The sequence below is a fragment of the Pteropus medius genome, unplaced genomic scaffold, assembly GCF_902729225.1.
Source record: "Pteropus medius unplaced genomic scaffold, Ma_sr-lr_union100, whole genome shotgun sequence".
Taxonomy (NCBI): Eukaryota; Metazoa; Chordata; class Mammalia; order Chiroptera; family Pteropodidae; genus Pteropus; species Pteropus medius.
This window is the reverse complement of record NW_024350927.1, coordinates 2,402,574-2,414,506: the sequence shown is the minus strand read 5'-3', so window position 1 is coordinate 2,414,506 and position 11,933 is coordinate 2,402,574. Positions and strand designations below refer to the sequence as shown.

Here is an 11,933-nt window from a genome sequence, read left to right as displayed (position 1 = left end):
GGTAGAAGTTAAGCTGCTCTTACATTTTAAATAAGCAGCGTAATTTATTCTCAAAATGCTTTGGGGTGCCACCAGAGTTGGTGACAATAACACCGTGGCCTTCACACTATAACATTTAGATCCTGACTTGATTAAGCGGACCTTGGAGGACATAGTCTAAATATTAAGAAACTTATAGAAGTCCTTTAAGGCCCCAGAATGTAAATCTTGATTTCCTACTGCAGTTATGAAATAGTTCCAAAAACTGTTGCCCAACCACAGCTTGTTCTGCCCTGCGTTATGGTAAACAAATGGGTCAATATTTTTTTCAGAATGGAGTGTGATTTACACTGTGAACTTTAGAACTTTGGCATAAAGCTGAATAACCACAAAGCATTTATTTCAGGGCACAAGGTGTAACTCAGTTACAGTCTGGCAGAAACTACAAAGAAATTGGTAAAAGGGATTTTTTGCAACTTCTACAAAAAGCTAATCCACAAAAACTCAGGAACCGATTCTTGTCAATGAATCCCTCAAGTGGAGAGCTAGAAAAGAACAATTTAAGTAAGGAGTAAAAATCAACTCTTAAATTTTTGAAGGTGACTTTTTCCATTGCCACTTCCCTCTGGCTGTTATAGTAACCCTGTTTATAATTACCAGTTGATAGGGGAAATAAAAAGTTAAAATGTAAATTGATTTTGTTGTTATTAGGGCTTGAGAGAAGACAGATTGAGATTGTGTTCCTTCGCTTTTTGAGATGGCCATAACAAGAAATTTAAAAAAATTAAAGAGGGTATCTCATTGAAAAACAATTAATTGTATGGTCAAAGCAAGCACTGTCCTCTGCCGGCTCAAAATGTCAGGAATATTTTACTAATTAAACAGCTAGGGCAACTCCAAATTCTTATTCCTTTGGTCAACATTTTGGCATTTACTTGCATCCCAGGCCAAATTAGTATATGGAAACCTGGGCTCCAACTAGCCTTAAGCCTGTATTACATAGCTGTAAACAGCTCCTAGTTTTCAAGTTGTTTTGTTGGCTCCATTGTAACCTAACACAGTATCTATTTTAAGATGTCTGGTGGTCGGTTGGTCATCTTTCATCTTTCAGTTGCTCGCCCATCAGGCAGGAACAGGATCCACCCTAGACATTTGAGTCATTTCCTTTCACCAAATCATAATAGTAAACATCATTATAGTTTTTACCCACAAATATGGCATCTTCGCTCGCATGAGGTCCCCGCACTTTTACCTCCTAGAGTTCTGTATTACTCACCTTCCCTTCCTCCCCTGCACAGTTCTTCTGCTCTCTTTACCTCACTCATCTTACTTATCTTCTCTAGTATCATTCTTCACCTCCATTTCTAAAGGGAATATTTTTTCTTATGTTCTTGGCTATTTTTTCCTGTCACTACGTGTCCAGACCACTGGTCCCCAAACCTTTTCAGTCATGTGTCCCTCTGAGTAAAATGTTTTGGAACATGCATCTTTGTGATTTATATAAAATAAATTACATCCATGAACTAATATGTGTATTATATATGTCTGTATATTACATGTATATAATAACTATAAGCATCAACTACATTATATACATGAAGTAGTATGTACCTTATAAACAGGCACAGAATAGAAGGAAGGATAAAAATAAATGGAAATGGAAATTCTAATATTTTCTATTTTCTTGTTAACATTCTTAAAGAATCGTTGAGGGTCACTGGTTTGGAATTCAGCCTTTCACTTCAGCACCAATTGTACATAAGCATACACTTTGAAAAGGTGTTCATTTTTAACAGCTCTGGTCTGATTATAGTAGTTATAATGCGATGATAACAAATTTAGAATAGAAACCATCTCTACTTGTACATGTGATTAAAGCTGGGTGTGTTCCATCTCTTAATACAAGTGCAGGCTGGGAAGCCAGTCATGGCTGTTTGATGCTTCCATGCAGACTTGGCTGGGCAAACTTCAAACAATTATCAGAACTTAGCTTCACTTTAAGGTCTTCGTATTATTGAAACATTGTTATAATTTACCCCTGTAGGTGGCATGTGGTAAAAAAAGGGTACAGAATATGTAAGGACTCTCAAATGAAAGACATATTTAAATGCTAAATAATAGCAGTAATTGTATGATCCTGGAAATGTAGCTCTGCACAGAGCATGATTTGTGGTTTGTAAAACACTATTTTAAACCAGTGGAAACTGAAATTTTCTATTATAGCTGTTTTCGGTATGTTTATTTTCTCAGATAATTTTCATGTACTTTTTTTCTGATAAATACTATGTATCTATTATTAAAAACTTGTAACATAAAGAAAAAGATGAAGAAGAACATAATTACTTATTCCCTCATAACCCAGAGATAACTGCAGTTCACTTTTTAGTGTATTTTCTTTAGTTTTTTTCCTATTTATAGTTTAAATATATCTTTTAAATGTGATGGTCTGAATGTATAAACAATTTCATATCTTTCCTCAATCAATACTACATTGTCAGCATTCTTCCGTATATTATAAATTCTTCACATTTATAATTTTAATGGCCACATGATATACCATCCTGTAGATATACTAGAATTATTTAACAATTTTCATATTGCTAGGTATTTGAATTTGGGAAAATTGGAAGCAGTTACAAGTAACATTTCCATGGATACCTGTGTACTTAAGGGTTTGTCTTCATTTCTGATCATTTTCTCAGGATAAATTCTCAGGGAATCGCCAGGTCTTTTAAAGGGCTTTTAATAACTATTGCCAAATTATCTTCCAGAATGGTTGTAAAAGTAAAGCTGACTGTTAACGTGGGATAGTATATGTAGATCACTTGGCGTATAGTGGACTTTACTTAATTAATGGTCGATACTGTTATGTAGTATATGTAGATAGTATATGTAGATCACTTGGCATATAGTGGACTTTACTTAATTAATGGTAGATACTGTTATGAAGCCATTCAGATGTGATTCCAAAGGTTTTGTGGCCAGTTTATGGTCCTTAATGCTAGAAGTAATGTTATGATTTCTGTTGATTGAAGGTATTCCTTCAGAGACCAGAAAGCATTTGACATCATGCTTAACCGTGTTGGAGTCGTATAGTTTGTTTTTATATGTTGATTAATACCAGAATTTAATCTCTGGGGTGCCTCCTCTGGAATGAGTACTATCAGTCGTGCCACTTGTGCAGATTAAGACCCGTAACTGTACAAATGTTCCTGCTGTATGTTTTTATAACTGTCAAAACAAAAATTTTAAACTTTGTAGCCTTTGAGTTGGGTATGATGAACGGTGCAAAGCATCAGCAATGCCATTACCAGAACTCATTTTGTTTTGACTGGTAGAAATTTGAAACCATTGGTGTGATAAATACATTGAGTTGGAAAATTGTTGGGATTTATTCTGAGCTGTAAAATAATTGTCTTCCTTAGACTCTTCAGCCTCTTTTAACAAAAAGAAATGATAATTTCATCTAAGCTTTTTATTTCATTATGTCCTGGGATTAAAGTGGAATATACCTGCTGCTTTGGCATTGTGAAGAATGTTTGCTCCTCACCCACAATCTCTAGTCCAGTATTTTTAGGAAGTTGGGGCAGATAGCATTGTTATATATTTCACATACATGTTTGATGTCAATTACCTGGATCTTACATTTTTATTGTTAGATCAGGCTGTCCTCCTTTAAAAAAAAGTTGTATAGTCTTCTGAGGAAAGACTGTGCTAACTGAGCAGTGGAGTGGGGTATGCCCTCTGTAAAGTAGAAACCCAGAGAGTGAGAGGTGGTAGCGTTTCTTTCTTCGTGTTCGGGGCAGGGGATGCATTGAGCAATGAATGGGTGGTGTTTTGATCCCCCCCGGTGAGTATAGGCCCACAGTGGTGATGGATGGCTTAATAGCTCTTGTTAAGGTCGCCTATCTAATTCACCAGGCCACTTTGGACTTCTGTTTGGGAGAGTTGTATGTGGTACTGGGGAAGAGTATGGGCTTTAAAGTCAGGCAGATGTGGTTCTGCTCCCAGTTCTCTTATTAGCTATGTAGCCTCAGGTCACTTAACTCTTTCTGTTTCCCTGTCCATAAAATGGGACAAATAATGCCTACCTCATAAGATGATTATGAGACCTAAATGAGAGAATATGAGGATTAAGTGGGAGACTGAGGACCTAGTATGATGCTGGCACTTCACAGACGCTCACTCAGTGGTAGCTGTTTACTGTTAAGCCTTTCCATGTAGCATTTCCAGTTTGAAGAGAATTCAGCGATCTTCCGAATAGGAGCATTCTGATTCTCCTAGGTTTGTTTGCTTGTTGTAGATAAATAAACGTTGTCTTATGAGTACAGTTAGAATATATCGACTAATTGTGTATCTCTAAATATACTAATTGTTGAATTTATGAACCGGAGAAATTAAGGAATAGGCCTTAGACAACTGGTACGTTCATTGTGACGGCTTCACAATGTTGACGCCACCTTGTGAGAGCTGCCTGCCTGGCATTTCTATGGACGTGCCTGTTCTTTCTTGCTACACCTCAACAACCTGTGACACTTGTCACTTAGGACTTATAGTGGTTTTTCCAAGCAATCCCACAAGTTGTAAAACGACTCTCAGGTTGCATTCAAACAATTCTGGTGTACTTTTACTGTGAGGTATATACTTACATAAGGGAGTGTGAATGGGTTGATAGAGTAACAGGTGCAGTCTGTTGTGACGTGTTTTAACTTTGCAAGTGAGGGGAAGAACTAACAATATTTTTTCAAATCATGTATATAATTTTTAGAATATAATTGGATTTACAGATTCTGTAATTCAGTTTTTTTCTCATCCCCATAAGTTTTTTATTTTAAAAGGAGCTAAATTCTGTTTTCTCTTAGTTCAGTTCCTTATTTCAGTGTAAATTCTGAAAGCAGATATGACCGACCTTTTTTTCTTTTTTTCCAGTTTAAATTCTGTATTTTTCAGTTTCTGTGTCAGGCAGTCTTAACTATGAGAGCTGTGAGGACATGCAAGGAAACATTGTGAAATGGTAGTGTAGCAGAAAGACCTGGAAGGGACAGCTGTAATGATTATCTGGCCCCAAGTGCTTGCTTGCTTGACAAATGGGAAACGTGAAGCCTGGACCAGCTGAGTGATGGGGCGGGGCCCCTGTCAGAGCCAGGACGGAACTCGGGTTCCTCAGTTCGCATGTGGCCTGGTGAAAAGTGAATCGTGAGGAAGAAGAACTTTTCTTCTTCTTGGAGTTTATTCTGAATGCCCCTCAGGAGTGTGCAATGGTGCAGGGTGGCTTTATATTCCTTCGTGGTAAAATTACAGCGTGCCCTTTGTGTGTTCCCGTTCTTCCCACGGCACATCGCTTCATCTGTTTTTATGTGCTCAGGCTTTCTTTGGTGTTTGATTGCACATCATAAAAATATTTTACTAGTAGTACACCCCTGTTCCTTTTTCCCATATGTGTTTAATTGTTCTTTTCTACATGGCTTCCACTCATACACATGAGTGATAAAAATACGGTGATAAAACACGAGTGATAGAAAAGAAGGAAGGATGCGGGAAAGGCGGAGTCTGGGAACCTTTTAGACTTGCCAGTGTGCAAGATTGTTTGAAAATGGACACATTGGGATATAATGTACCGTGTGATAACTAAAGTTAAAAATACTGTATCATATATTTGAAAGTTACTACCATAGTAAATCCGAAATATTTTTAAGATTTAAGATTTAAAAATATTTTGTAACTGAACGAGGTGATGGATGTTAACGAAACTTATTGTGATAATTTTGCAGTATGTGCATATGTGAAACCATCATGCTGTGTACCTGAAACTAGTAGCGTTTATATGTCAGCTCTGTCTCACAAAACGGGGTCGAGGGGTGTAGACACATTACCTAATAGTATTAGCAGACCCAGAATAAACCATTCCCACTGCCCTCCCTGCTCAAAATTGAATCTAAAATTATATCCACGACATCCATAGATTCATTTGTCCTTTAATTCAACAAATAGTAGGGCATTATTTATCTAACAGGTCCTATTCTAGGCACTTGATATGGCAAGTAAAACGAAGTCCTCGTCCTCGAGTAGCTTACATTTTAGTGGGGCAGAAAGACAGTAAAGAAATAAATATATAATACGTGAGCTGAGGGTGGTTAGAGGAGGTTTCCGAAGAGGTGATGTGTGATCAAAGACCTAAAATGACTGGAGAAAGAACATTCCTCAGATAGAAGAACAAGTGAGAAACAGCAGCCGTGGTATAAGATCAGGTCAGAGGAAGAGCTGGGACCCAGTCCTCTGAGCCTCAGGGATGGGAAGGACGCGGCTTTTCTGTTAGGTGTGATGGGAAACCATTGGAGTGTTTTGAGCAGGAATGACATCATGCAATGGAGAGAAAAACTAGTCTTTCTGCTTTGCACCATGTCACTTCTCAGTCCTTCGTTCTGTTGACTCTTTTTCTGGTTGTAGATTGTCTATGCTGAAAGACCTCTCACAGACAACCACAGATCACTGGCTTCTTACGGCTTGAAAGATGGAGACGTTGTGATTTTACGACAGAAGGAGAATGCAGACCCTCGACCTCCAGTGCATTTTCCAAGTAAGACATCTCAGCATGGTTTGGTGTCCCCTGACACAAGCATCAGTACAGTACAGTACAGCACAGCGTAGTGGTTCAGAGTTTTGGATTAGCTTTAGATTCAGACTACCAAGATACAGATCTTGACTCTGCCCCTTGCTTGTTGTGTAACCTTGGGCAAGTTAACTTTTGTGAGTCAGTTTCCTCATCCATAAGGTACTATAACTAACCCAACTCCTAGAGTTAACGTGAGAATAAAGCCTGTGAAACCTTCAGCACAGAGCAGGCCCTCAGTAGGTGCCAGCTTCTGTGGTTATCAATGACGATTTCATCTTCGGGAAGGACTTGAGAGAGGCTACATGTGCCTGATTTCTGACGGACTTTGCTACTGGAATTCAGTGGCAGGCCTTTGTGGAGCATTTTACGATCAGCCAGGCACCTGGAGCCACATTTCACATGATCTCTTAACTCAAATGTAAGGGAAGAGACTCCTCCTCCTAATTTATTATCATTGACAGACGAAACTCTGATTTTAAATAATGCCTTCCAAGTTACATATCTAATGAAGGTATAAGACTTAAAACTTGGTGCTTTTTCCATTACACTGAGTTTTATGAACATTAGCAGCTGGATGGTTCTTTCTCACCAGCTTTGTTGATTATGTAAAGAGAAACGATTATTTGTCTTAGACGCTCCATCCAGAGTAGGTTTTCATAATCTGGAATTTGCACCTTGGGGTTTAGGAGGGTTCTGTGTCCCCGAGTAAGAAGCAGAAGTGCGTGTGGGTGGGCACGTGGGCATTTGCTGGGGCAAGGTCCATAGCTTTTTAAGATACTCAGGTTTATGATCTACGAAAGTTTATAGGATTCTGATGTGGAACTACTTGATGAAATGTGTTCATTGTTTTCCAGTCCCTGCCATATCCTCGTAGATTTCTTTAAAGTGTTTAGTCTCTAGGTCACTTGGTTTTAAAATTTATGGTAACTGCTGATAGATGTCCAAGTGGTGACAGACTGCGGGTTAGAACACAGTGCTTCCATTTAGCCTGAAACTGGGACTATATGAGGTCGTCAAGCACTGTTCCTCCCAGATTAGGATTACATTACTCCCTTGGGGCTACTGTTAAACTTTAGAAAGAGTATAGAAGTTCAGATATGCCACTCAGTAAAACCCAAAATCTTCCTTTGATTAATTCGGTGAGAATGTTAGTTTTGGAGACTTACTGTTCTTTTTTTTTTTATTATTTCCGTACTGTCCCATATGGACAAGAGATCCAGTAGGTGAGGGTAGGATGGGATCGGGTCTATAAGGTAAACAAGTATTCAGAATTATTTTGACATGAACAGACTCTCAAAATAAGGATAACAGGGTTGGAGATGACATTTTTCAACCCGCAAAAAAGGCCTTCTCACGTATGTTTGCTAGTCGGTAGTGATTGCCTCACAAAGATCACGCCAGTCACTTCACCTTTTCGTTAGTTGGAAGTTTATACATGTACGCTCGTGCACACACACACACACACACACTCACACTCACACACTCACACTGCCTAGCTTCCAGCTGGGGTCTGTTTGAAGAAAGTGACTACTTGAACCCATGCTGAGCGTAGAAACCTTATGCCCGAGTTGAAGCGTTCCTTTCTTTTCTATGGGGTCCAGATGGCTTCAGGATAGCCCCAGACTTGGGACAAGTGTGACCATCAGATACATTCTGAGATTTAAGAAATGGGAATGTACTTAGTCCTAGCCCTCATTCTGGCTCTACTTTTCTATTCTTTTCTTTTTCTTTTTTAAAAAACAAAACTCTTTTTTAAGTAACAGCTTTATTGAGATCATTCACATACCATGCAATCCACTCATTTAAAGGATACGAATCAATGATTCTTAGTATATTTAGAGTTGTGCAACCATCACTGCAATCAACTTTAGCACATTGCGTCACCTTAAGAAACCCTGTGCCCATTTGCAGTCACTCCCCATCTGCCCCCAAGCCTCCTGGCAACCATCAGTCTACTCTCTGTCTCTGTGTATTTTCCTATCTGGACATTTCATATAAATGGCATCGTATAATATTTGGGTCCTCTGTGTAAAGCTCCTTTTCATTTTACATTCATTTTAGTAAGGTCAGCTCAGCCTGGAGTATAGAACCTGCGAGTTGTAGCCTCTCAGCCTGTCGTCCTCAGGTGTGCTCAGCACTGAGGACCCATGCAGGTTCCTGTTCTGTTTTCCTCTCCTGTGAAATGGTCACACCTGCTAGCTCCCCGGGTGCGAGAAGTCAGCAGTGATGCCCAGAAGAAAGTGTAAATTCAAAGAACTGATGTGTGTAGCACACAGACTTGTAGAACTCAACATCTAACATTTATGCTGTTCACTTGATATGTATAGTATTCTTTACCTAAGGTGTCAGGACTCTTTGAAGCATATATCAGAGCAGACCAGGATTTTTTCAAGAACCACATCCAGATTTATGCAGTTATATTTATTGAGACTAGCTTTAATTTTTTAAAAACAAAAATAAATTAAAACATCTATTTTAGGATATTTTATAAACCAAAAATTGGAGGTTGCTACCATTATCTGTGCTCCCCACACCCCGCTTTTCTATTCTTTCCTACCTGTTCATTCTTAGACTGCAATCTATACCCAAAGTCAGCATGAGAAGGGGCAGGGGAGAGGGCATTAGAATGTCTACGATTACCTCTTAACTATTATTACATACCATGTCTGAGCAAATGTTCTGCTGTTTCCTTCAAATGCTTGTTTTTATGGAGTCATTTGAAGTAAACTGAATCGGTTTTCCCCAACAGACTTACCCCGAATAGACTTTCGTAGTATAGCTGTGCCTGGCACATCGAGCTCCCGGCAGCGGCAGCCACCAGGAGCACAGCAGTCCCACTCATCTCCCGGAGAAATAGCTTCATCTCCTCAGGGCTTGGACAATCCAGCCTTGCTCCGAGACATGTTGCTGGCCAACCCCCATGAGCTGTCCTTGCTGAAGGAACGCAACCCGCCCCTAGCGGACGCTCTGCTCAGCGGTGATCTCGGTAAGCTTATCAGTCCGGAAGGCCACCAAGCTGACCTGAGGTGAAGTGCTGTGTCGCGGCAAATGTGGAGACACTCAAGCAACTAGTGTGTTCAACCCACTGTGTCACATGATTTGTTGAACATATCAGTTGATCCGTGAGAGGTAAATTAGTGCTAAGGTCAAAGGCTGAGTTCATTGGCAGCAGAGACAGAATTTTAGGGCCTCAAGGAGTTCTGAAATCCAGTTAGACCAACCCCTTCCATTAGCATTTTTTTCCCCTAATTTTTAATAGCACATAACCCGGGTGCTGATATTTTAACCCGTTTAATTAGACCTTTAATTAGAGCACCAATAAATCAACTGATGCCTTTTAGTTTCAGGAAACAGGCCCAGTACCATCAGTCTGTGTAGCAAAATGGACCCTCCTATTTACTCATCCAGCCCAGGTTTAAAAGGTAGCAGGGTTCTTACCAACAGCTTATATAGAGCCATATTTGAGCCATTCTTTTATTTAACAGAACATTTATTTGTAGTCTTTATGAATAAAGTTTTCTCTGTAAATTTCTCCAGTTTTACTCTTGGGTTTATGAAACTATACTGATTAAATTTTAAAACATAGTAGACACTTAACTCATTCCTCAATAACTATTTTTTAATTGAAGTAATATTTACCTGCAGAGAAATATACAGATTTTAAGTATACAGTTCATTGAGTTTTGGCAAACTCAGGTAATCGGTGCCCCAATCAAGAGAACATTTCTCTCACTCCAGAATGTTCCATTATTTTCACTTATAGTTAAGTTTTCTCCCCTTGTAGGCTACCACTAGTGTGATAATCATTAGATTAGTTTTGCTTATTTTCGAGCTTCATGTAAATGGAATCATACAGTATGTCCTCTCGTGTCTGGCTTGTTTCACCCAACTTAATATTTTTTAGATTCATCCATATCGTGTGTATTAGTTCATATGACCATTATCTTGTTTTCCTTGATTTCTTATGCATCATATGTAATTGCCAAAGACCAATTACACATTTAAATGCGCCCCCATTTAAGAAATAGAAAAATAAAGGTGGTTCCTGTAATAATATCTTATAGCAAGCAGTGTTTTCTCTTTACTAATTTTCTTGCCTTATTACCTATGGGGTAACATAGATAGGCTATCAATAGTTTGCATTTAATTTATCTGCTTTAAGGCGGAGAGTATTATAATGGAAATGAAACTAGAAGAGGAAAAAGGGGTTTGTAATACTTATTTTTCAGTAGTAGAATAAGGGCAATGGGGAGGGGAGAAGTGGGGTCACTTATCTGCCACACAGATGTCATTCCCCACCGATTTAAATTGAAAAGTCGTTATTTCTGAGTAGAAACAATATGATGGATAACTTCCTGTAAGACTAAGTGATTTTTGCAAATGCTTTATTTCTTTACACTGAATTTAGGTGAAAAAGAAGTCGCCTCAAAGAATAGAAAGTAAATATAATTGCTTATTTAATTTTTACGCATCCTTTCTACATCTCTTACAGTTGTATTTTGAGAAATTGTTTGATGTGGAAAAGTAGTAGTAAAGCATGAAATCTGATGGTACTTAAGATTTCCCCCCTTATTTTTTGTAGAGAAATTTTCTAGGGTCCTTGTGGAGCAGCAGCAGGACCGAGCCAGGAGAGAGCAAGAAAGGATTCGTCTCTTTTCTGCTGACCCGTTTGATCTTGAAGCTCAGGCAAAAATAGAAGAAGATATAAGGTAATGATGCCTTAGCCTCAAGAGCAAGAGTTGGAGAGTCTGGATTTCTCTAACTACAAGTCATCTTCTATTAGTTGGGTATCTGTTCTGAGGTAGATTCCTTATTTTGTATTTTGAGATAGTAACTTCAGTCTCTTTGGTTTGTCTTCCATTTTCCTCCCATTTTAATTCCAACATTACAGAGGTACCAGGTGCCTAACTTAATGACTTTCTCTTCTAAAATTTTAATAAAGACCCTCTGACTAGCCCACAGTGCATCATTAAAGCACCTCCGGGTAGATGATCCCAGGACTGAGCAGAAGCCCCAATTTGGTGAAACTACTAGGCTGCCTACACAGGCTGATAGAATCTCTTTCCTGAGACATGATGCCTGAGCCCTGAGTAAAATCCGGGGCTTGAACATGATTGGATTAGGAGAGAGAGCTCTGTACAGGTGGAATCTCGTAGTCCTAAATATTTTTCCTTCTGCAGTTCTTGTTCTGGCCTTAGTGGCTAAACAACTGCCAGACACATTTCCAGCTCCAGTTCTTTAATGTCATGGTTCTCACGTGGGGCTGCATTAATATCACGTAAGAAGCTTTTAACAGTGCAGGTGCTTGGGCTCTACTCCCAAATCTGCTGAATCGGAATCT

The 11,933-nt window shown here is 39.0% G+C and overlaps 1 protein-coding gene across 2 annotated transcripts in view; it reads left to right on the top strand.

The window, feature by feature from the left end:
* Positions 1-11,933, top strand: part of DDI2 (DDI proteasomal shuttling factor 2) — a 28,409-nt gene that overhangs the window by 1,149 nt on the left and 15,327 nt on the right. For both annotated transcript variants that reach the window (XM_039842143.1, XM_039842142.1), the window contains exons 2-4: positions 6,427-6,556; positions 9,342-9,578; positions 11,175-11,301. In XM_039842143.1, coding sequence (XP_039698077.1) covers positions 6,427-6,556; positions 9,342-9,578; positions 11,175-11,301 — 494 coding nt within the window. The remainder of the gene's footprint in view (positions 1-6,426; positions 6,557-9,341; positions 9,579-11,174; positions 11,302-11,933) is intronic.